This window comes from Mya arenaria, chromosome 8 (genome assembly GCF_026914265.1).
Source record: "Mya arenaria isolate MELC-2E11 chromosome 8, ASM2691426v1".
Lineage (NCBI taxonomy): Eukaryota > Metazoa > Mollusca > Bivalvia > Myida > Myidae > Mya > Mya arenaria.
In genome coordinates this window covers 15,796,830-15,823,599 of record NC_069129.1, presented here as the reverse complement: position 1 = coordinate 15,823,599, position 26,770 = coordinate 15,796,830, and the positions used below count along the sequence as shown (strand labels likewise).

At 33.3% G+C, this 26,770-nt stretch overlaps 1 protein-coding gene across 6 annotated transcripts in view; it reads right to left on the bottom strand.

Annotated features, from left to right (window-relative positions):
• The window catches only part of LOC128243807 (uncharacterized), a 49,602-nt gene extending 23,499 nt beyond the window's left edge, over positions 1 to 26,103 (bottom strand). Inside the window, exon 1 of one of the 6 annotated variants that reach the window (XM_052961764.1) lies at positions 25,973 to 26,103. Coding sequence is in view for 1 of the 6 variants with exons in the window: in XM_052961760.1 (XP_052817720.1) it covers positions 10,878 to 10,934 (57 nt within the window). In the remaining 5 variants the exon portion in view is untranslated. Of the gene's footprint in view, positions 1 to 1,914; positions 2,010 to 2,164; positions 2,703 to 5,974; positions 6,075 to 10,877; positions 11,186 to 15,861; positions 16,687 to 25,972 lie in introns of those variants that run through there. The other 5 variants (XM_052961761.1, XM_052961760.1, XM_052961763.1 and 2 more) reach the window with 5 other exon arrangements.
• Between the last annotated feature and the right edge of the window lie 667 nt (positions 26,104 to 26,770).

Genomic DNA, 26,770 nt, shown 5'->3' with positions numbered 1-26,770 from the left:
TCATCATCATCATCATCATCATCATCATCATCATCTCATCATCATCATCATCATCATCATCATCATCATCATCATCATCATCATCATCATCATCATCAGTATCAACTTTAAACATTGACGCAATTTCCTTCTAGATAGACAGTCGCTTAATTAAATGGTTAAAGGCAAATTTTCAACCGTCTTTCAAAACATTTTATGACTTTATTTACATTTTGAACAAGTTTGCTTATGCAAGTCAACTCGTGATGAATAATGACATCCACTTGTAAGTGGTAGCTGTAATCATGATTTAGCAACAACCAATTTAAAATATATTTACTGTTTGCACAATCCTCTCCTACCTCATAGATAAAAACTAGAATTTGTCTTTAATGCGTTCTCTGTCCCATTTTGTGAAGGTCTGGGGGCAATGTGCCACTGCATGATAGCAATTCTCACGACAAAAGAAAATTACAGTCTCCTGAAAATGCAAACACTTGACAACCGCAGCTCAGCGTGAGCAAAATGTTTAAAGTATACCCATTTAAACGCTTTTATTGATTATACCTAAGCCATTATTGATCAATATTGTCATAAATTGCATTTCAAATTTGATTTCACTAAAGAGGCTGCCATTAAATTCATACAATCCTGGGGTTTCCAATAAAAAGTTATTCAACAAAGAGATTAGGATCTGAGAAAACATAAATTAAGCAAAAAATATACTTTATTGCTTTTTAATGACTTTTTAAACTGTTCAAAATGTTTCTTTTGATGTGCAGAAAGCGTGCACGTTATGGTGCAATTTATAAATAGTTAAAGCCGTTCAAAGTCTGCAAATAAAATTCAAGTTTCATTCAAACGTTTGCTTATGCTAAACGAATGGCAAAATAGTTTGACCTTAGCACAAATGGCTCCAATTTGCAACGTCTGTTATTTGATGTTATTTTATTCTGCAATAAAACCGATGGTTGAATTTCGTATATTTGGCAGCCAAAAATAAAAATAAAAATGCAAATAACAAGCGGACAAAGTTGTTTTAATTATTTTTCGCTGAAACAGAGGCAGTCACATATAATAATTTAATTAAGTATGCGAGTATTCTGCTTGTGTCTGAATTTAGTGTACGAATATTTAGCCTCTGAGCCTGAATTTGGTATACGAGTATTCAGCCCCTGAGTCTGAATTTAGTGTACGAATATTTAGCCTCTGAGCCTGAATTTGGTATACGTGTACTCAGCCTTTGAGTCTGAATTTGGTTTACGAGTGTTCAGGTCTGAGTTTGAATTTGGTATACGAGTATTCAATCTCTGTCTGAATTTAGTAACCTCTGTCTGAATACAGTCTATACAAGTATTAAGTAGGTAAAACAAAACAAAGATGACAGAGATGCAACACAAGCACCAAGAACGAGCCCGACCGTGAGAAAAAAATAATGATTATAGCATGCCATGTTATATCTCAATAAGAGACATCGTCGAGTTAATCATTTCATTGTATATGTTATATAACAGGGAGAACAAGATAATTGAAGCTGAATAGTTAACAAAGGCTTAAACAGGATTTGAATGGAATGTTATTTGAGCATGTTATTTAAGCTGAATGAGTTGTTAGTTGGTAACAAAGAAAGTCCTTACTTAGCATGAATTCGTTTCAGAAATATGAGCATTCAAAACTGTAATAGCTGGATATTATATAATCAGCTAACTGACGCTTGTTTTGCTGGGGTTTTTTTTGTAAGTGGTGTTGTTGCTGCCGTTGCTGATGTGTTGATGCTTTTTTCTCATATAATGAAACCATTGTGCTATGGAAAATTATTTACACTATTATTTTATGAAAACAAATCCTTTCCATAAAATAAGTTTGCTGATAAAATACATATCATTTTTCAAAAATTTAGATAAATAATTTAACATTAAGGTATGAAAAACCTACCTAGTAACTAATTTTAATACAGTCCTTTTTAACTCCAAATATAACAAAATTACACTGTACAGAAATGAAAAGAGAACATTTACGTACAAGTTTACATGCAACACTTGAACAGAATGGCTTAAATTCAGCCAGTTCTACATTAGATAATCAACTCCTATCACCTGAAGGTATCTCAATCGCATGTTCTATGGTCATTAGAGACGAGAAAATTAAGATAAAAGATAAAAAGCCAGATAAAATCATCACTTACCCATGCTAGACAAGACTTTGTAGTCAAAACCAGAATAATTTCCTAAATAAGTAATCCTTGAGTGAGAATCCAAACACTTGAAAGACTGATAACGTTAGACAACAACTTAAGAGTCTACGTACTCGTAAGATGTACAATGGGAACATTTAAAGTAGTCCTTTCTTTCACAGAATCAAAAGTATATTTGCCCTTTTTCAGACAAGTCATACACTAATAAGGTCTTTATAGAAATTGACACATTCGGGCATTGTTGGTTGTTTTTGCTTTTCGGTTTAAAGTGCCCTAGGAATGCAAACAAATATAAATATTTATGTAAATACTATAACGTCCATTCACTGTAATTGTGGCCGTACTTGTCAAAGTGGTCAACTTGATGAACGGTTTATAATGCACACATAAACCACACGCGTCAAATATCCAATCTCCAATAAATGTGCATTTAAAAGCATTCCTGTGCAGACATATTCAGTTGCAGCAGTATTTCAAGTAGCAGTAGTTTACTGGAGGGTCACAACCCCATTTAAACATTAAAACTATCCCCGCGATGCCCTTTTAGCGGCGTAAATTTAAAAAGCCAAGCTCCCATGACAAGGAATGAACTTTCCAATTGCAAAAACACTACCTGAATGGTAAACGAGTAAATATCTAGCTGGATGGCCTCATCGGAAAAGAATGTCAAATATATTAAAGCGGCGAGCAGGTTTATATTAAGGCCAAACAATTGGTTTGGTTAGGGTTACCTCCATTTCAAAAACAGGTAAGGTAGGAAGGCTTTTAATTTATAAGCCTTTATATAAGGAGGTAATTGTCATCTTTTTGGAATGGAGTTAAAGTTATATTCTGAATAAAGCTTGAAAGGTTTTGAACTACATTTGGAAACACACATTTATTTTTTTCACACTTATTTTTATTTCTTACTTTATTTTTAACCAACTGACTATTAAAACGGTAGGTTCGGCGCCTATTTCGTACGTAAGGTCGGGTAACCCGAACCAAATGTATTTATTTTCAGGCCTAACCGTCTGTCCTGGTTTGATTTAACCACATTACCACCGCTAGAAGGTCGTCCGAAGACAAAGTTGATAAAGAAGTTAATAAAACTGATATTTATGTATATTCCCTTGTTCGTGGATAATCTTAAACCAATCGATATAACATTATTTCATCAAGCACATAATTTATAAAGACGACTGAATGGATTTCAAAAATAGCGTTCTTTTGAGTCTTAAAAGTTGACATTCTGCAATCTCTAACCATCAATACGGTTAATTTAAGATGAAACGTGACATTTCGTGCTAGATCATTTTGTATGTTTGAAAAAGGGGTCAAATTAACCGCTAGTTAGTGCAAACAACATATTTGCTTGAAAACAGTAGATTCTTATGTCAAACGCATTAACGAAGGAAATGTTCCCTCAACTTTATATGCTCGCATTACAATTTGATTTTTTTTTTGTTTAAGAACCGTTTTAACTTGGTGAAATCAAAAAGAAGGATAATGCAATGTCAAATATTTTTTTTTAGATAACATACGTGGTCAACAACATATTTTTTCCAAAGGGAACATAGTATTTCTTAAGTCATCCAATACATTTACTTCGGTAAATCGGCAGTCAACCGTTATTGATTTATCAGGTAAAGCGGTAGATTTAAACTGTGGCTGGCCTAGTTAGTGCGTTGTTAACACAATATTTTGTACATCGCTTAAAGATTGTCAGTATGTAATCATTTATTTTTAAAAGTACATAACAATCTTCAACCATTAAAACATGAGCAAATACCCCAATATTTAAATACAAATATGTCTATCAAGTTATTCCAATATGTTAAAATCCTATCGTAAGAGGTAATAAATCGAAACTTTACGTGTAATTACACTTTGAAAAAAAAGTAAGATAAACTGTTTATGGGTGCAATAAGTCGCTAGGGTGTTATCAATATGGCCATAAAACACAGTTGCGAAGACTTTAAATAAATCACCATAAAAAGATACAGTTTTTGTTGCAATAAATTCAGTACAGTGTAACCTTATATCGAATGCCTTCAAAAGGCATTTTTCAATCGGAACAGTCCTCGGCCAGTATCATACAGAATTGACTATCTCGAAGCTTGCCGGAGATGGCCGAGTTGTTTAAACTGACCAGCGCATTTTTAGGAATATATGTTTCATTATCATTTTCTTTTACTGAAAACAACATTAATAAAAGTCTGATCTATCAAGGCCTTCAAACAGTTTTAAATGTGTGAAATGTCGATATTGAAATTGTTTCGTCCAAAATTCCACGCCTCAGTGAAGAACATATTTTCATGACAACTTAACTTCGAAGGGAACTAACTGTACCAAAATATAGTACAATGTAAGCAGACATATTTTATTTTTCAAGTGCCAGGCAGCCAGACTATCATTTACTTGCTTAAGATAAGAATATATGAATTCTAAATAATTTATATTTACCATGAACAGTAGAGCATAATGTATATAATGTATAATTCACAGAAATATTTTTTTTTGTTTTCTATTAGAGACCAATAGCTAATTCAATTCAAAACAATTCATTTTTTATAAAAAAAAAAATATTTTCTGATAAAAACTGTAGCACATGCAATCGACGAGTTTGAAATCGACAAAAAGTATAATTATCCAAAAGAATATCGATTATGCTATCAATTTGCCTGTTTGGAATCTACCGCGAACATACCTGATTATTCCTGCAATTAAGTATCCAAAGAAAACAGAAAATCCATCGATTTACGATTTACATTTTTGTCAAGAAAAGCTCGGATTCTGATGACGGTGTAGTCGGTCTTACGTCGATCACGTGATCGTCAAAACCAACGTTATATACATTGTACCTCATTTGTACATGTTTAAAAAAGGCAGCATTATTTAAAGTGACTCTTATTCAAAATCAATAATACATATGTATAACAAACATACATTTTGGGTAATAAACCTTTAACTACTTACTATAATGCATTTATGGAAAATATTAACTACTGATAACAAGATTGTAACCGTGTATTTAATAGCTAAAATGCAAAACTATTAAATGACTGGTGAGTGCTAAATATAAATTTCTGTGATCTACTATCGTCTCATAAGGTAGAAATACCGAGTTTTCTGTACCTTTCTTTCAAATTAAACTCTGTATCCTTCATAAGAATCATTGTTTTTGACGTTTATTCATTCTTTTTGGTATATTTGAACAATTGTATTAATTGTCACAATGGGGTAAATCTTATTTAGGAGTAAGAGTGTATCTTTAAATCACTTGTATAAAGTGTATGGCTTATAAGATTTAAAAGATAACGTGGAATTATTGACAAATTGAGCCAGTAAATACCGCAAAGTCAAATAAGCAGAAATTTTATTAAACAAAAATGGGACTATAAATCATATGGTTTATTAATTTTGACTCGCTTAAGTAATAGCCCTGAGAAGTCGGACTCAAAATTGACTTTTGTTTCCTGTCAACATTCTGTCATAACTTAAATATTCAGATCTAATCAAACGGGACCTGTGGATTGAAGTTTTGACATTACTTTTATATGAATGCTAATATGATATGATTAACTGACTTCAGACATGATAGACCATTTCATGATTGAAAATTGACATAAACTGTTTTCAATGTTCACGTCGTTTGTAATTCGATGAATCAGCTGATCTATTGACTGAAGCATTGAACCGCGTAAACCATTTGCATTTTTGAATAAAATTAATTTCAATAAAGTATAATTGTAAGTCATGCTATAACATTATTTTGAGCATTTAAATATTATGGTAAAATAACAAAAACACACGACTTACGCTAATATTTTCCAGATATATCTAAATCCAATTTGTTCAACTGAGGTGTCTGTATTTACGTTAAACTCGATTTTTTCTTCAGATAATCTTTCTTATCCAGGAAGATTTTCACTAATGTAAACATTTCATTGAAACCCCAGGTATTAATAGTCACCGAATAAGTCGTTTGTACATGTAATCGTTACCGTATCAAAATGCGAAAACGATATCATATATATGGACCAACATTTTCAACGATTTAAAAACAGGTAACATTATCTAATATCGGGTGAAGAGTCATAACCGATCAGACATAGAATTTCAAGAAAAAGGCACAAATACCGCTTAAATACTGCTTATTGTGTGTTTTGTGTCTCTCTATCTTCGCAGACAATCAGAGAATATGATAGCTATCTCTTATCTTAAATAACACGTAAATATGCAGTCAGCATTTATCTGTTTACTTAATGTAGGTAATTGTAGATAATTGACATTTGTCATCTTGTCAGAAGATAAAAGGAAATTAATTAGAAATTTAAATGGTTTATTATCATGGAAATTAGAAATTTAAAGGTTTATTATCATGAGTGATGATAATTAATAAAAAAGATAACAAATGATGTAAAAGGCACTTGAAACACAGTTGATGTTCAATCCTTTAAAAGATTTAAAGAAATGTATGTAGTGTTTTGCATGAAATTTATACGTTCATTTAAAGGTACCCGCTCAGGATTCTGGTAAAATGCACTTTTTGGGGGGTATGACGAAGTAAAGTGTGACCCTTCAGCAATTGATGATATTTGCTCAAATATCGTTTAAAAGAACACAATTTTCATTAGCGTTAAAAACGCGATTGATCGCTTAATTACGGCTTTGTTGGTACGTGATTGTTTGACATTATCACGTAATGTTATCAATGTATTGTTAAGAGCTTAAAATATCCAACCCACCAAAATCAAAACACTTTTTTAATACAATAGCAGTATTTTTGCTGCAATTTCGACATCATAGAGTTCAATTATGATAAAACGAGTGTTTTCAGATGCGTTATTTATATTGGTCCAAAAAATGAGTGAGTACCTTTAATCTTTATTTAATATACACTATTATGATTATGATGGAAGTGTTATAATCGTATGCTAAGACACTCTCGTTGGCACGATGTTGTGCGAGAGTGTGATCTTGTTTTGCGTGTGTGGGGGGGGGGGGGGACTGGAGTGCCCGGAGAAATCCCACCTGTCCAGCTTGGTGACCTCCGAGCAAAACTTTCTAACGCCCAGGCCGGGAATCGATCCTTGGACGCTTTGGTGAGAAGCGAGTGCGCTAACCGGACAGAAAACATATATTACAAATTCAGGGCTAAATTAGCGTGTTCTTTGATGATACACAAACAAAAAATCGTCGGGTTTTGTCTGAAGTTTTATCCCACGCAAAAACATCCTTGTAATTAAAACACCTACAAAAGGAGACCTAAGTCTCAGTCACATTGCCTACTTCCCGTCCGAGCCCAAAACAATTTGGTTACATAACAAACCCATGAGAAATTAGATATCCGAATTGCCCATCTAAATTCTTTACCCACAAATTTATGAAAAACCCTTTGAATTCTTATCTGCAATAATGTTTTTCTCAACAATGGCCATTTTGTTCACCTAATTGTCGTAAATCACGTCACAGGTTTTTTTAAAAAAAGATTAAAAGCCAGACATATTGCTCCAATGGCGCAATTTATTACATTTCATATTTATTTCCTATAAGAATGTCTAAAGTGTTGTAACACGAACAGTCGATATTTTAACGCTAAAATATTCTTGAAGTATCAACTATGAGAATAAAAATAATGTAAAATACCATAGTATAATAAGGATTACCTGTCCTTGTGGATTTAAATAATGCAGCTTTAAAGCTGCACTCTCACATATTGACCATTTATACAACTTTTTTTATTGTTTGTCTTGGAAAGAGTAAATTTTTGCGTAATAATATTATTGACAAAAAATCGGATCGTAGATTTTCATATTTTCGTTTAAAAATTAATGTTTTATGCCTTAAACCCTCAGTAACGGTTTAAGAAAAATGCATAAAACATCAATTTTTAAAATCTGTGGTCTGACTTTTTGTAAGCAGTCTTATATCACTGGTTTCCAAGGATTTTCGCAAAATTTGGCTCTTTCCAAGACAAAAAAATAAATAAAAAAAGTTGTAAAAATGGTCAATCTGTGAGAGTGCAGCTTTAAGATGAAAAACAAGCAGTTAATCTATACGTTATTTACAGTACTTAGAAAATTGTCAACATGTTAGTATCAAATAAAAAAATAACGTCCAGGGATCGTTTGCATGGAGCTGAATAACTTAACCACAGGTTATCTCTTGGTTAATATGCATAGGCATGTCAATTAAATGTCACCATTGTCGCGAATGTCATGAATATTGAGAATGTCGCGAATGTTGTAAAATGTCGTGAAAATCATTAACGACATTCACGACATTCATAACATTGACGATAAATGCGGAGAATGTCATGGACATTGCGAATGTCGCGATTTTTTCTAATGAAGAGAATGTTGTGGATGTTGTGAATTATAACTTGTGTTATGTCGATTTGGGAGTTAGAACGCGATATGTCGCAATAACAATATTGGCGTATCTAGTTAATAACTGAACTTGTCGACATTAAGTATTGCGACATGACGAGTTAAAACTTGTTAACATAATCACATTATCTGTATATACGATAACCTTCCATAGTGACATCAGTTTACTGACTAAAACTTCTTTTGAATGGGCAAATAAACATTGTATTCTCCAAAATTGAAGGCCTATATAAGGCAGGTTTAATATACGCCTTAGGTGATCCTAAGCAGATTTTGATAAGTATAGGCATACAAGCAAGGTTTTGAGATTGCAAATGAAGGTAATGCACGGTTTTTAAAAATCTAAACTATAAATATAAACTAAAAAGGCCATTTAACCATCTTGATTACAAAGAAGCTAATAAACATATAAAGATAATAGACTGAATTGACTTAACTGTTTACAACACCCATTTAGATTCAACTGCAAAATGAATGCAAATTAGCCTCAATTTCGTATAAAATCTCACTCAATCAAATTAAAACCGATTAACTCCGGTAGCAAGGGTTGACAATACATAGACAAGATATGATTAAAGGGCTCAACTTCCTTAGTGTAGGAACTATTTTGTCCAAACTGTGTTAGATATAAAGTAGAAAAAAGAATTTTGAAACATGTAAAGCAAACATTGCGGTAAATTTCTCTGATAAGAGTCAACATCAATTGAAGGAAATGTTTCCACAGGGGGGTAAAATGACATAAATATATCATTCTGATTAAGGGTCGTTTAAGTTTAAACTATGTACATAACTGCTGCCTGAAGTATCTATAAACATTAAGAGTCTATAAACAAATGCAAAAAATAATAATCGAAACCGTTTTGTAAGCTCTCAGAACGTTGCATTTAATAAACATCTGTTTATTGATTTTTGAAAGGCCTTTGACAACATAGATCGTGTCATAAAACTTTGGCTTTCCGATGAGTTCAAACATTTTTTCACATGCCGAGAGCGTTCCGGAACAGTTTTGTGAACTTAAAAAATTGTATTTATTGATTTTTGTTAAGGCCTTTGAATAAATAGACCGCGTATTTAAACTTTTGCGTTCCAGTGAGTATAAACATCTTTCCACATGCCACGAGCTTTCCGAAACACTGTCATTTGATAGCTCTACATGAATGTTTAATGCTCATATCATAATTAATTCATTATGCTCACGTGAACTGACTTTGAAAGTACTTAGGCAACCAACACCATGCAATTATCAACACTTTGCCCAAAGCAATTCGCGTGAGGATAATTGTTTGTCTGGGTAATATGATTAATCACACCTTAGGTTTTGTTTTATTTTGAATCTCCTAGCAAGGACCAAATGCGTAAAAATGTAAAACGCTAGGCTTAGATTCAAGATTCAAACATATTTATTAAGTAACGTAAATAGAAATGTGCGTTTAATCAAAGAAAACTAAAATAAGTTTTATATATTATATAATTGAATAATCTCTGAATTAAGAACTGAACTTAATTCTTTTGTACTCAAATTTCCATTTTAGTTTGTTATACACACAATACAGTGCTGATGTTGTTTTGTTTTAAATGCATGAATGTAACTCACTTTTTAACAGTGTTGTCTATAATGTTATTTAATGGAGCCTTGTGAAGAAACCGATTATTGTTTTGTTTTTTCCTTTCACATGTTTTTGAATCGACTTATTTCAAAACATTGGTTATATTATCGAACAAAACGGACACATTTTGAAAAAAGTGGAACTATTTTAGCTGGCAGTAGTATTAATACAAGTGTAAACTTTGGCGTCAATTGGCGTCAATATCATCTCTCATAATGCATCAATCGTATGTAGTAGATCCTCGTGTACAAAGAACGTGAACAAATCATATATAGAATATAATTGTTTGTTTCAGTAAGATTTCAGTGTAAGATTGCAAAATATTTCACAGAGTGAGCTTCGAAAGTTATTTCACGAGTGACGTAGCCATGAGGCAAATATTTTCTTTTGGTGTCCACGAGGAAAAATAAATTGCATCTTACACTGAAAGAAACATTTTTTTCTTTTAATCATATGACTAAACCTGGTAATGCATTTTCTAACATTTTATTTAAAAAACGTGCTAATTTGTCTGCGCACGTAACGTAACTTTGGAAATGACGTTGATGTTTGATTTGGATAGCAGAACTAGCTAAACATTTCATTCAGTGAAAAATCTCAATGTGCTGTTTTCACTGTTTGAAACAATGAAATATCATTTTCATTTCACTGACATTTCTTTATAAACCACCTTTAAGCATTAATAAATATATATTTATAGATACGACAATGAAATAGCATTACCTTGATGAACTTTTCTTTATTCTTGATTGAAATATCCATTTGACTTCTTACATCCATATCCTCTTATTCGAATCATAAAGAACATGTAGTTTAGTCTAATGTAATGATATAGTTTAGCCGATGTCAAACAGTTTGTAAAACATACAAGGACACATCACGTATGATACTTAATTTAAAATACACGTCTTTATCAATTTGAATGCCTGTCCATATTGTACACATTTTTAAAGTTAACATTAACATATTTTGAGTACAGTTGGATGATTTTTTTACGAAAAAGAAAACACTTAATCCGTCACAACTGAAGCTTAGATGGTTTATATAGACACGGACTATAATATATCATAACATAGACGTATTCATCATCTTTCAAGTATTTATGCATGGTATCTGCTTTTTGTAAAAAGCAGTTAAGTAACCACAAAGATTAATACACTCAGGAGATGGGAAATTGAAACCATGACACATTTGAGTACAGAGATACAGTTTCATGAGGCTTAGAGTTTTCTTTGGTCCGGAAAAGCCATTTAGTCCATACATTGCACCGTTTAGCATTGAAAATGGTTATGCATATCAGTGGCATATTATTCAATAACATTAGAGGATCGGGGGAGGGGAGGGGATGTACCCGGCGCGTCCCCACCCCTTAAATATTGCAAGTTTACTTTCTATTTCAATAAAAGAGAAAACAAGTAATAAAATCTGCCCCAAATGCACTATTTCGGAGTAGAAATTTTAAAAATCGGGGGAGTATCCTCAAAAACCCTGCCAACACTTTCAACCAATTAAATTTCGGTTCTGAGGGAGGGGCGCAAGTCAAATGGATACGACCCTAAGTTACACCCCCTCTAACGTCGAATCTTGGATATGCCCCTGGCAATGCTATTTATGCTATATAAAACTAAAACATATTAAAGTATGAAATTAATGTAAAGGGTTGTTTGGTTTATTGCAGTTGTTTCTAGAGTTAAAAAGACATGAATTTACTCCTTTTTAAAACTACATATTTCTATAAATTGATATATTGCAGTCAATTATAGCTTTTTCTTATTAATCTGAATTGAAAATCTTACTCTTTTCTGCAATTATGATATTGGTATTCCCCCACTTTTCGGATTTCAAATTTTAACCAAAGTTATTGACGAGTGTCAGAGTGACTCAAGCACAAGTTAAGTCATCAATATAAATACCTGTGATCTTAAGCAAATATCTGTACTCAGTAGTTTTTTGTTAAGCTTTCACATTATGTAATTCTAGCTTACGTATATACCTATTTCGGTATAAATTGTTTTCTATACGAAAATTGGAAAACTTAAAGATGCACTTCAACTCCCAAATAAGATTTACCACACTTAATACAGTTGTTTCAATATACCATAGTAGACGATAGTATATCACAGTAAACATTTTAGCACTCACCAATCATTTAATATTTTTACGTTTTCAGCTTTTAAATACACGGTTACAATCTTGTTATCAGTAACGGATGTTTTCCATAAAAGCATTATTTAGTAAGTAGTTAAAGGTTTATCACTCAAAATGTATGTTTGTTATACATGTGTATATATTTATTGATTTTGAATAAGAGTGTCACTTTAATTAATAATACTTGGTTGTTTCAGAGGAGTCCACAAGAAATTGAAATTCACGAACAGCATTGAATATGTATGGTAGTAATGTTAACTTTAGATATTTGAAAACAAATCTCTTCACAAGCTTTTTTTGCCAAGTGCTTGTTGAACACTTAAAAGAAAACTTAAAAGAAATACAGTACGTAACCCTCTTATCTTAAGCAGTTTTAAGAATAATTAATGCACAGGTGTGTATATGAATACGACAGTCACATATAAATATATAGTGAATGATTTGATATACTTGAAACTTCGATTATATTTATATGTCAAATTTCCTTATTCTAACATTGCCACTTATATTTCATTTTTATTTATATTGCGAATACCTTTTGTACTTCCACGATCACATATAATACTATGATGAATGGCCTATAACGTCATTTTCATAAATAATTATATTCTGAATGGCTTATTTTGGCATTTTCACATATAATTTTATGCGCAAAGCCTTATATTGGCGTAGTGAAATATGTCTTTATGCTGAATGCCTTTCACTGTCATATCCACATAATTACAATTCTACTCTGAATAGCTTATATAGGTATATTCACATTTAGGTCTATGCGCAAAGCCTTATGTTGGCATATACACATACGAATTTATGCTGAACGCCTTTCACTGTCATATCCACATATAATTCTACTCTGAATAGCTTATATAGGTATATTCACATTTAGGTCTATGCTCAATGCCTTATGTTGGCATATACACATACGAATTTATGCTGAATGCCTTTCACTGTCATATCCACATATAATTCTACTCTGAATAGCTTATATAGGTATATTCACATTTAGGTCTATGCTCAATGCCTTATGTTGGCATATACACATACGAATTTATGCTGAACGCCTTTCACTGTCATATCCACATAATTACAATTCTACTCTGAATAGCTTATATAGGTATATTCACATTTAGATCTATGCTCAATGCCTTATGTTGGCATATACACATATGAATTTATGCTGAACGCCTTTCACTGTCATATCCACATATAATTCTATTCTGAATAGCTTATATAGGTATATACACATTTAGGTCTATGCTCAATGCCTTATGTTGGCATATACACATACGAATTTATGCTGAATGCCTTTCACTGTCATATCCACATAATTACAATTCTATTCTGAATAGCTTATATAGGTATATTCACATTTAGATCTATGCTCAATGCCTTATGTTGGCATATACACATACGAATTTATGCTGAATGCCTTTCACTGTCATATCCACATAATTACAATTCTACTCTGAATAGCTTATATAGGTATATTCACATTTAGGTCTATGCTCAATGCCTTATGTTGGCATATACACATACGAATTTATGCTGAATGCCTTTCACTGTCATATCCACATATAATTCTATGCTGAATAGCTTATATAGGTATATACACATTTAGGTCTATGCTCAATGCCTTATGTTGGCATATACACATACGAATTTATGCTGAACGCCTTTCACTGTCATATCCACATATAATTCTATGCTGAATTGCTTATATAGGTATATTCACATTTAGGTCTATGCTCAATGCCTTATGTTGGCATATACACATACGAATTTATGCTGAACGCCTTTCACTGTCATATCCACATATAATTCTATGCTGAATTGCTTATATAGGTATATTCACATTTAGGTCTATGCTCAATGCCTTATGTTGGCATATACACATACGAATTTATGCTGAACGCCTTTCACTGTCATATCCACATATAATTCTATGCTGAATTGCTTATATAGGTATATACACATTTAGGTCTATGCTCAATGCCTTATGTTGGCATATACACATATGAATTTATGCTGAATGCCTTTCACTGTCATATCCACACAATTACAATTCTACTCTGAATAGCTTATATAGGTATATTCACATTTAGGTCTATGCTCAATGCCTTATGTTGGCAAATACACATACGAATTTATGCTGAACGCCTTTCACTGTCATATCCACATATAATGCTATGCTGAATAGCTTATATAGGTATATACACATTTAGGTCTATGCACAATGCCTTCTGTTGGCATATACACATATGAATTTATGCTGAATGCCTTTCACTGTCAAATCCACATAAAATTCTGTGCTGAATTGCTTGTATTGGCATATACAAATACAAATATATGTTAAATGCCTTATATAGATCATAGCCACATATAATTCTATGCTGAATGCCATATACAGTCATGGTAACATATAATTATAGTATGAATGCCTAATATTGCCAAACTCACATATAATGTTTGCTGGATGCCTAATGCTGGCAAAGGCACATATAGTTTAATGCTGAATGATTTTCAATGTCGAATTCACATCTACTCATATCGTGAATGCTTAGTGCTATCGTTGTAAGAAAACTGTTTGATTCAATTATGAAAACATATAAAAAATATAATAACTCAAAGTGGATCTCTATGGCCAATATTTATTGAAAAAATGTGACAGAAAATGATATTTTTGCCGAAAAGCTTTAGTAACGATATTGAAAGTCAAATAATTTAAGGCTTGCATTTACACAATTCCGTTCAAGCGAGTGTTATTTTCACAGTAGTTTGATGGGAATTAACTCCTCCTTTGGTGTCCTATGTCGTGTATTGTTTTAGTGACATTTAACCTAATACATTTTTTCAAATTTATCAAAAGGGTCACAAGGGGTCGAGATTTTCTGACATAGTTAAACTGCAGAAATTCATAGTCATGCTGTGCAAGATCGTTGGTATACGAGTGACCCCTTTGAAAAATCTGATGAAAAACATAAATATTTTAGGTTAAATGTCACTAAACCTTTGACAGGTCATATGACACCAAAGCATAAGTTCATTTCCTTCAAACTACTGTGGTGTTTTCCAGTTGCTGTTTGTGTTAGGTCATAACATTAATGCACCAGTCATATGTAACCACGCCCCTCCAAGGCCCGGGGGTATACCGGAGAGACCCGGGGAAATGGGCCGTGATTGTACATTCGATGTGGCCCCGCAGTGCCGGGTGAATGCAGGGTTTGTGTCTTCGCACGTAAAAAACAGCGGGGAATGGGCCTTACCTATGGTCCCTGGGGTGCGGGGGATCGGGGGGGGGGTGTTGTTACAATTGACTGGTGCATAAATTAAAAAAAAATCATTTAAAAAAATCGTTGCTAACATAAAACCTGTGAACGACTCCCTTTAACAGACATCAGGGCCAATGAGGGTTAACATGGTCTCCAATGCATCATAAACTTTGATTAATACGACAGGAAGGCTCGTCCATGATCAATATCATGTTTTGTTATTCTGTTTACACTTAACATGTAACATGTGTTACGTTTTAAATACTCAAAGCATAAATGTACTAGCTCACCTTTATGGTTGATGAAGTCAATCGGATCCCTTATACACTGGCCAGTGTCTGTTTCGTAGTTTCGTTTTCAACTTTTGTTTTCAAGTCAGTTTCATTTTGTTTGCAATAATAGCTATATTCGTTAAAGGGTTTGCCAGACATCTTGCAATCAGCTCGTTCATCTCACTTGGCAGATCGTTTGGTACGGTATATCATTTAGAAACATACAGCCGTATTACCGTTCACCCGAGCGTTCAGAAAGTCATCCTGGTTAAAGTAATTTTCTATTCACGGTCTTCTCTTATTCCATTATGCACGATAAGTTTTTTTCCCTGTATTTAGTTGTCAAGTTTTCTATCCTCTGTTATTATTTCTATTGTTGCAATATAATGTATGTATCTCATGTGTTCACAAAGCTGAAATATCTTTAACATGCACTTTGTTAGATATTTTCGGTGTTTCTTTTCAGATGGTATTAACTCCTTTTATGATGCATTTCCTCCACAAATAGAATTTTGAGTCCACACTATTGATCCAACCACATCCTAACAGCATTAACCATCAATATGTAATCGCTATTAGACTGTGAAGTGAATTCATAATAAAACCATCGTTACGTATAAAATGATCTGCCGTTTAAAGTTGTTTAAACTCATGTGTTTTTCTTCTTTTGGGGAACATGTTCACCTGATAAGGTTACTACAGCTCGTGAAACCGCAAAATGTGTCCTTAATTTGTTTGCATTTGTAAGCAGTTTTATACCAATGTGTACAGTTCTACCTTGGTAGTGGTTATCAACCTTAAATCTGTGATTTGACTTTCTTGTTGAAATATCGAGTATTAGAGCTAAACACTTCCAGTCTTGTTTTAATTGTTTGCACAAAGAAATATAATACGTTCCTCAATAACTAGCTGTACTTCAAGACTATTAAGGCACTGGTCATTAAAACTCCGACAAGTGTGTCCTGTTTTGCGGAGTTGAAGTATAAGTATATTTATATTAGTGTATATTTAAACGTTATACAGAAAACAGAAAGTGAACATTTTAATAATCCTCAATCCACATTAGCCTACACATACACACAGTGACTTATGCGAACTGCTACATTTCAATATACATTATATTTTTTAATGCTCACACAGAAAATGTCAAAGATGTTCTTAACGATTTTAGAATAACATTCTCGTATTAACCTCCGTATTGTACAATGTTAATTAGCGTCATTTTTGCACAATCCAGAAAATCGAACCACACACAATGAGTACTGCACTTCTTTGTGTGTGAGCTGCTTTCAGCCCTAATAAATCAAAGCTTATGTGCAAAATTCATCCTTGATTTGAATTACCGATCTAAATCATAACTAGACGTCTCAAATTCTTTTGAACTCCCTGACAACGCTTAAGATATCAATATAAGGTTCGCAAGTATTATCCTTTTGAAACAAAGAAACTTAAAAAGGATTGCATGCTACACTATAATCATTGATCAAAGCAGTAACGTACTGATAACCACTTAAATATTCAAGGCAAAAACAAATTGCTGTCAAAGGCTTAAAGTAACTCGCTCATGTTTTTGGACCAAAATTAGTTTTTCCGGTAATGCATCTAAAACACTTGGTGTTACCATTATTTTACTCTATGATATCGAAATTGCAGAAAAAACTACAGTTTTCGCATAAAAAATATTATGGTTTTAGTGGGGTTCGAACCCACGCCGGTTTAGTCAAGAAAAAAAAGAAAACAGCCTGCTTATCCACACGACCACCGATACTTTATTGAATGTGTTATGTTGACCTGTTAAGGATACATTGATAACATCACGTGATATTGTCAATCAACCAATCACGCAACAGCACAGCTGTAATTAATTTTCAATCGCGTTATTAACGCTTATAAAAATTTTGGCCTTCAAAGACGATATTTGAGCAAATATCAACATTTGCTGAAGGGTTCCAGCTTTTATATTCCTGTTTTAACACTCCTTGTGATCTGCCACACTTTATTTCGTTATTAAAAAAAGTGCATTTACAAACCATGAGCGAGTTACTTTAGCCTTAAACTAGCTAATTCCATAAAACATCAACTTTAAAGCTGAATCTATCGGTATTGAAAAGTAAATAAGTTCAGTTCCAACCAATGCATTTGACCTCTAACTGAGCTTTATCTAATGTCAAACTGATTTATTTCTACCAATGTCATATCGATGAGATTAAAACACTCTCCAGCTCTTACTATTGACACAATACTCAGATCTTACTATTGATACAATGTTGAGCTCTTACAATTGACACATTATTTTGCTCTTACTATTGGCACAATGTTGAGCTCTTACTATTGACACATTCTTGAGCTCTTACTATTGACGCATCAATGACCTCTTACTATTGACACATTGCTGAGCGCTTACTATTGGCACAATGTTGAGCTCTAACTATTGACACAATGTTGAGCTTTTCCAATTGACAAAATGTTGAGCTATAATTATTGATACAATGTTGAGCTCTTACTATTGACATAATGTTGAGCTCTAATTATTAACACGTTAATGAGATCTTACTATTGGCATTATGTTGAGCTCCTACTATTGACACATTATTGAGCTTTTACTATTGGCACAATGTTGAGCTCTAACTGTTGCCACAATGTTGAGCTCTTACTTTTGACACATTGTTGAGCTATTACTATTGACACATTAATGACCTCTTACTATTGACACTTTGTTGAGCGCTTACTATTGGCACAAGGTTGAGCTCTTACTATTTACACATTATTGAGCTATTACTATTGACACAATGTTGAGCTCTAACTATTGACACAATGTTGATCTCTTACCTTTGACACAATGTTGACCTCTTACTATTGACACAATGTTGACCTCTTACTATTGACAAACTGCTGAGCTCTTACTATTGACACAATGTTGAGTTTATACTATTGACATAATGTTGAGCTGTTACTATTGACCCATTGTTGAGCTCTTATTATTAATAAAATGTTGACCTCTTCCCTTTAACACATTGTTGAGCTCTTACTATTGACCCATTGTTGAGCTCTCACTATTGACACAATGATGGTTTAGCTGTCACCATTGACACATTGTTGAGCTTTTATTATTGATACAATGTTGAGCTCTTACTATTGATACAATGTTGAGCTCTTACTATTGACCCATTTTTGAGCTCTTACTATTGACCCATTTTTGAGCTCTTACTATTGATACAATGTTGAGCTTTTACTATCGACACAAAGTTTAGCTCTTATAGATGGCACACGGTTCATTTTAAGTCAATTTTAAACAATCATCGACCATTGCCACATTCCTAAGCTCTAAGTTATATCATAATGTTTATACATACCTAAGCCTCTAAATTTAGTTGAGCTCTAACAATTGTCACATTGTTATGCTCTTACTAATGCCATAATATTGAACTTGAACTAATTTTAACTCTACCAATGTCACACAGTTTAAATTCAACCATTGCGACACAATTCAACTCTAGCGAATTTCAAAACTCTGCAATGTCATACATTTAAACTCTGACCAATGTCACACATTGAAACGCTGACCAATGTAACACAGTTAAACTCTGACCATTGTAACACAGTTCAACTCTGACCAATGTAACACTGTTAAACTCTGACTAATGTCATATAGTTAAACTCTGACCAATATCATATAGCTAAACTCTGACCAAAGTCACACATTAAAACTCTAAACAATGTCATACATTTAAACCCTGACCAATGTCACACATTAGTTCAACACAATTGGCATACAGTTAAACTCTGACCAAATGACCAGTGGTACATTTTTGTCCGTGACCAATAAACAATGTCCCACGTTTTAACTATGACCAATGCCACACTGTTCAGGTCTTCCATTGTCACAAAGTTACGCTTAAACCAATGTCACCATGCTAAGCTCTAACTTATGCCACTAAGTGCAACTCCACCTTAAGCCACAAGGTCCAATCAATACCTCGATGTTTCAGCATTAACCAGTGTGATTCAGTTTAGCTCGAATCAAACCCACAATTTCAGTTGAACTAGTGCAAAAAACTTCTAACAAATGCCGTAAAAATGAGTTCTAAATATTGCTTCAATTTGATTTTTAACAAAGTTAACAAATTAGCTTACCTTGAACGTTCTTCTCACATGAAGCCGGACTTTTACTCATTTCATAAACATCAATTGTAAGAAATGCCACAAAATATTAAGACGCAAACGTTAATCAATTCCACAATATGAACCTATGGTTGTGAGTTCCTTGCGGTGACAATGAAGATAGCCCGATTGTATGACAGAATCAATAGCAGTTCAAACATTGTCATATGGCTTCGAAATAATAAAATAAATTGTAACTGATGTACTCAGTGCATATTCAAAAATATGTTTCATTAATATGAATGCACATTATTATTTAACGATATTGTTAATTGATAAGATGCTACTTTCTTATCGGTTATGGGAGTGATTACACATATCGTCCCTGTGTAAAAATAACAAAACACTTCATTATGTAAAAAAACATATGTAGCTTTAGTTATATATAGTATCAATCAATTATTCTATTTACTAATTTTACTCTTTAATGATTATTTAATGTGACGAATACATGATTCTAAAGCGGTCTAAAAAATGAATCATTTGAGTGATTTTGCATTTCGTCCCACTAGCGGATCCAGTGTGGGGGTGGCGCAACCCGCCCCCCCCCCCAAAAAAAAAAACAGTCCACGTTTACTTTTTAATTCAATATAGTTGAACAAAGTTATAAAATCTACCCCAAATGCACTTTTTTTGGACTAAAAATTGTTAAACAAAATCGGGGGAGTTCCCTAAAAAGCCATTTTTAACTCAAAAATGTTAAAAAAAATCCCTAAACACCCTGCCAACACTTTCAGCAAAATAGATTTAGGTTCGGAGGGAGGGGCACTAGATAAAAGGATACGCCCCTAAGCTACGCTCACTCCTTCGTCAAATCCTGGAGCCGCCCCCGCGTCCCCCTATTGCACTGAGGTTCAATATGTGACCACACTATTACAAGTATAATTGCACTAATTGTTTTTGAAGCGATTGAGTTGAATAAGAAACTGTAACATGTTGCGGAATGAACAACGGACTCGGTGGATTTTGTTACGTATTCAGATTACATAAAATGCGTTAGACATGACGCTGATTTATTATTATTTATATATTTGCGATGTATATCTTTTCAAAATTTAAAGTTATTGAAACTTAAAAAAAGAGTTGTTTCGGTATCTTTGTTGCACATAAAATCTACTGCAAGTAATGATTACTTGTATCTTTGCTGATGTTGTTTTGCTATTCTTGATAACGTCACTTATCTCTTTTTGCATTTAAAAATACGCCCCCCCCCCCCCCCCCACCACCACACACACACCTATTTTTTTTTAAGCCACCCTTTATCTCATCTTGTTACATATATCATCTGGAAGGCAAAAAAAGTCCTTAGAATAAAACCTACATTTTCAGCCAATGAAATTGCAGATAGGCAATCATTAAGTATTTGGCTTAATCATTAAGAATTTCAACCTCAACTTCCGCGGGTGTTTAAAGGTCCGCCTACTGCCACTCATCCAATATACAATGCCTGCGTCAGAGTTTACATTGCCAATGCGTCAGTCATTAAGATAACATGAATTAAAATCTGAACGATTAAGAAGGGCTATTGCGCTACGCTCACTCCGCCTATTCTTAATCATTAAGATTTGAATTCATGTTATCTAGCTATTACATTTTAAGGAATTATTTCTCGGCATAATACGGGTTGTTTTCGGTTTCCGATATGGAGGGGTGCATATTCTAAAATAAAACTCACCAGAGCATCAAACCCTGAGCCAGCCACGATATGGTATGTTATCAAATGTATAACGTGGAAGATGAATAAATATTGAACAAAATATTTGTTGAATCTATTAATAAGCAACAACGGTACTTTTAATTACCTTATGTTCAAATCTATCCTTGCATCCTCTGTCATAATCCAACTTTCCAATGCGTTCAGAATAACGATCGGAAAACAACATTGTCACACAGAAATTAGCCCGTATTCCGTAAAACCCTATAATCGTCCCAGACTTAACCCATTAGAAAATCGAAACAAAAGTTTTTAAGGGAACTTAAATGCAAAATTTTCTGACCACAAAGCTATACAAGTCTGGAAAACATGATTTACAGGCGTCGTTGTAAATATCAGATTTAGAATCAAAGTAATCAATTGCAGTACATTCACAGATTACCAGGTCTAATTGTCCGTTTAAATTAATTGGTTACAATTTTAAGTTAATACGATTAGATTAGGGAATTAACGTGATTAGTACTGGTCCTATTAATGAACATAAAATCGGTATTACAAGTACTTATCAGTTAAGGTCATTTTAATGATATATTTCTGAAGTGAAATAATGCATATGAACGGACCAGACGGACGGTTATTACATACATATTTGTTCTATCTACAACCATTCAAATTAAATTAAACGATTAAGTTTGTATACGAACGAACAGACGGACGGATATTTCATATATTTTTTTTATATTTAAGATCGTTCAAATTAAATTTAAAGATTAAGTTTGCTAAAATTAGTGACAATCATTTATACTATATATATACGTGTATATATGAAATAAAAATAAAATGAATATGAACAAACAGACGGACCGACGAATGGATGGATAAAGACGGACATACATCGTTACATAAATGTACATCTTATAAATGTATGAGAATGCATTCTTCAAATAGCGTTGTGCTTATATGGGTATTTTCTTAATGCGTGACTGTATTTTCAACTCTTGTAAACATGAAATATAAGAATTAAAAGCAAGACATATCTTTAAAAAGAGATAATGGACGTATTCTTAAGAAACATAACTGACTTTACCAGAATGCTATTGAAGGGGATGTTGTGGTATTTTCAAGGCACACGACAAAACTATTGTATAGCTACTTGTTAACTTCTTCACACAGACTATAAACATTCAAAACATGAGCTTGTTAGTAAATAGTTATGAATCTTTTGATACATATCAAGAGTAATTCTCATATTATTAGGTGACATAATGGCAGGCTTGGGTGACACAGGTGAAGTTATGTATTACGTTTAAAATAAGAAGATCATGAGGGACCATTCCATTTCAAGGAACAGTTGAATAAACAATGATATGTTGCAAACGACAAACTGAATATAATTAATCACCTGTATTATTATGAAAATATAAGTATATGAAAGAAACAGAAAAAAAATCAGCAATCATCGAGATGGTCAGCACATATATATTTGCTTTTAAATGTGATCAGTTGAATGTTGACCCATTTGCATGTAGGTTTATAATGTGCAATGCAGAATTATCTATAAAGACGACCAACGTTAGTTGGGATTCCACGAGGGCTTTTAAGCAGTTACCTATTCAGAAAAGAATAGAACAATTCTAACAAAATATAATGCAATTAGTTCACATACCAAATCTTGAATCAGTGAAGTAGTAAATTATATCCATATTCATAGAAATGAGGAACCCGTAGAAACATTGATCTGGAAGACAAACCGTCCGTTTTTGCCTGTTTCAAACAAACAATACAACTGCTCAAAATAGAAGAGAATGAATATTTCAATTTCTAAAACGCAGACGAATAATAAAAAAATCCTAAAACCTTAATCGACGCTATCTCTTCATGATTGTAGTTATGATATAACCTTATGAAACGATAAGCCGATTAATCTCAACTAGTGCTAGATGTGGCAACTAGAGCGGCTACAGTTTGACAGATTTCGGAGATACGCCTATTGTCTACTATGGAAGATATGGTGACCTCATCAGTGATAAGTCGGGTCTTCATTATGTCTTGGTCAGAGACCGCCACCCTGATATTATTACCACTGAGCGGAACCATAACACATCTAACGCGATAAGATTTAAAGAATACAGCAGGGTCAATCAAAATTAATCAGATATGGATGGATTATATTCGATTTTGGTAAAAATGAAGTGCAGTCTAAATCCGTTGCCTAGAAGACAAATATTACCATTTAGGAAGTGACTACTCAGTGTAACATGCGTTGTTTTTTCAATTATTTACACATGACAATGAATGAAAGCCCGGTTATTATATCAGACCACTGGCTTTTTCCATTCTTGTCGATTTTGAAGCTAAATAGTTTGTGGTTGGAAACACTTGCACTCACTAACATCAGTTTAATTTCGCGTGCAAATTGGTCAAATCACTATAAAAAAAAATATAGGACATTTATTAAGTGGCCTTTAACCTCGAATTTACCGGACCCCCCCCCCCCCCAAAAAAAAAAAAAAAAAACCCTCTTCAAAATAACGAGGTTGTGTATTTTAGAATAGCCGTTTCGGTACGAGAACTCTTGCATGCATTTGTCTTGCTAAAGAGGTAGTATTTTTTTTCATGAATGTTCGTGTTACTGAATTGATGAAGAAAAGAAGGCATCTTAGGATAAGTTAAGAGTATTACCGACATATTACAAGAACTTCGAAGCGTTTGCGGCGAGTTCAATTGATCCCCATAGTTGACGACGCAACAAAGGTCGCAGGGGCTCTATAAATATCACGGTTACATTTAATTGTTCCATTGTGGGCCCAAAGTATATCCTTTAATCAGCCCCGATAGACCCTTGCTGAGATAGCCCATCAAAACACTAGCGCCCATATGAAAGGAATGCGACGGATACCGCCGATAACGGGTGTGAAATGTAGCCCGTCATTAGTAAAGAATGGGTGATACTGTGACCAGTCTTATCTAAGCTTTGCTTAATGTAGCAAATATGCACAAATTTGACAAACTTACGAGGTATCACCCTAAACATTGGGCGGTGATACACACGTCCTTAACAGGTTGCTTGCGTACAGTGGCTACAGTTTTAACGGGTTGATGGATAAATAGAAGTTCTTTGTATCTTACAAGAGCTGTTCACATTTCAGTTTTAGAGAGAGAGAGCATTTGCCATCCCCTCACCCTACCCAGAACCGAAATATATATGGTTTATATGAGGGTGGAGGGATTCGGTCCCTCCCCCTCCGCGACTAATTTAAGTTTGAAATGGTGAATTTTTGTGTATGATATTGCCAACCGATATCGGTAGAAAACATTCTTTGGATATTAGTAGGTGGGGCATGGCAGGTTCCTCTCCATATATCCGCTATTCCATAATATAACTCAGTAGATTTGGGTTTCAAGCAGGATGATATCAGGTATTTAAGCAAATTTCAAATTCTACAATGTCCAATTTAGCTTACACTGTAACAATTAATACTGACTCGAAGTTTGGTTTAACATAACTGTTAGAACATATTTGCTTCTATACCTTTCTAAAAACGTAAAGTTTGATCGAATTTGCTTAATGTATTAAAGCAATAACATACCCATTGTAGTCCAATTATGCAAGCTATCCAACAAAGAACTTTTCACGGGAGAACACAAACAAAAACTAACAAAACACAGTCACAAAGGTTTTAAAAGTTAACCCAAAAAAACTCGAGACGCTGTTAAAAGTTTTGGGTGTCGTTTGCAAGCTAGGAGTCATAGTAGGTGATTTGTTGGAGCCCAGCGCACCGCCCCTAGGTATTATGAAGCCCCCATCCGTGTCTTATAACCCTAAAATAGGTGACATCGGGGTTGAAAGACCATTTAAAACGTTCACTTGACCTCACTTGACCCCACGGACTCAAATTTGTGTTTTTGTTCTGTTTTGTGAATAAACGGCTATTAACAAAGTTACACATCGTATTCAATACATTAAGACGCCTTTGTTCCGTCGTAACAAATACAATAATTTTGACATCTGTATATAACAAAACAGCTTTAAGAGGAACAGCATATTAACGCATATCTATAAGTGTATATGTTATAGTAGTATGTATTCTATAATCGGCGAATATAAGAGAGAACAATACAGAAACACACTATTGATTATCAGAATATAACCTGTTATGTTAATGAATTATCATTATAATGTGTAATGGAATTTGTTAAACATAAATTAGTTATAATAGCCAAAAAGATCAGAACAAATAACAGCAAAAAAGATCATGTTCTTTTTTAAGTTTTATGATTCAAAAATAAATGTAAAACGATGAAATGACATACCAAATAGATTCGCACATCCGACGAAATCCAGGTCTGATTTTCATCATTTAAATTTAAACCATGCACTGATCAAATCTAGCTAAGATACAAAAAGTAGCAAATGCATGATCCTATCGCTCATTCTACCCCGGAATGTAAGGACATATCCAGCCGATTGTAGTCCTCTGTCGCCGAAATATAGACGACTTTTCGTTCGGTTCAGAAATAATTGAAAAAGCTTAACACATTATTGAACATATTATTAACGATAATTTTCCCTAAGCGATATCTGTCAAACTTTAATTGCATTTAAATACTTCCGATATTATCCTTTGAAAATGTGGCATGTGGAATTAATGAGAATCTTTTCTAAAAATAAGAATGGGACGAACTGATATACTTATCTTTTTAAAAGAAATTCTATGGACTTTAATGAGAAGGGAAATAGAAAAGGTTGCACCATATTGCATATTATGACTAAGGCCACTCCTTTTTTATTTTTTGGTTTACAAGAATTTTTGGGAAAAATGTCCACCGGGCGGTCGAAAAAAAAAAAAGAAAAAAAAAGGAAAAAAGTCACAAAACATACTCTTGAAGGGTAAAAATCAGAGAACAACATAAAAACATTGAAAATTTATATCATTTACATGACATTTTAAATTTTTAAACTGCTATTAATGCATGTTTTAATACACTCAAAGTTTCAAAGTTCTAATTAAACACACAGTTTAAATCTTACATACTGTGCATATAAAACATCAATGAAATTGACTATAAAACATGTTTACATGTATAAACTACACTTTTTATCAAAGATAC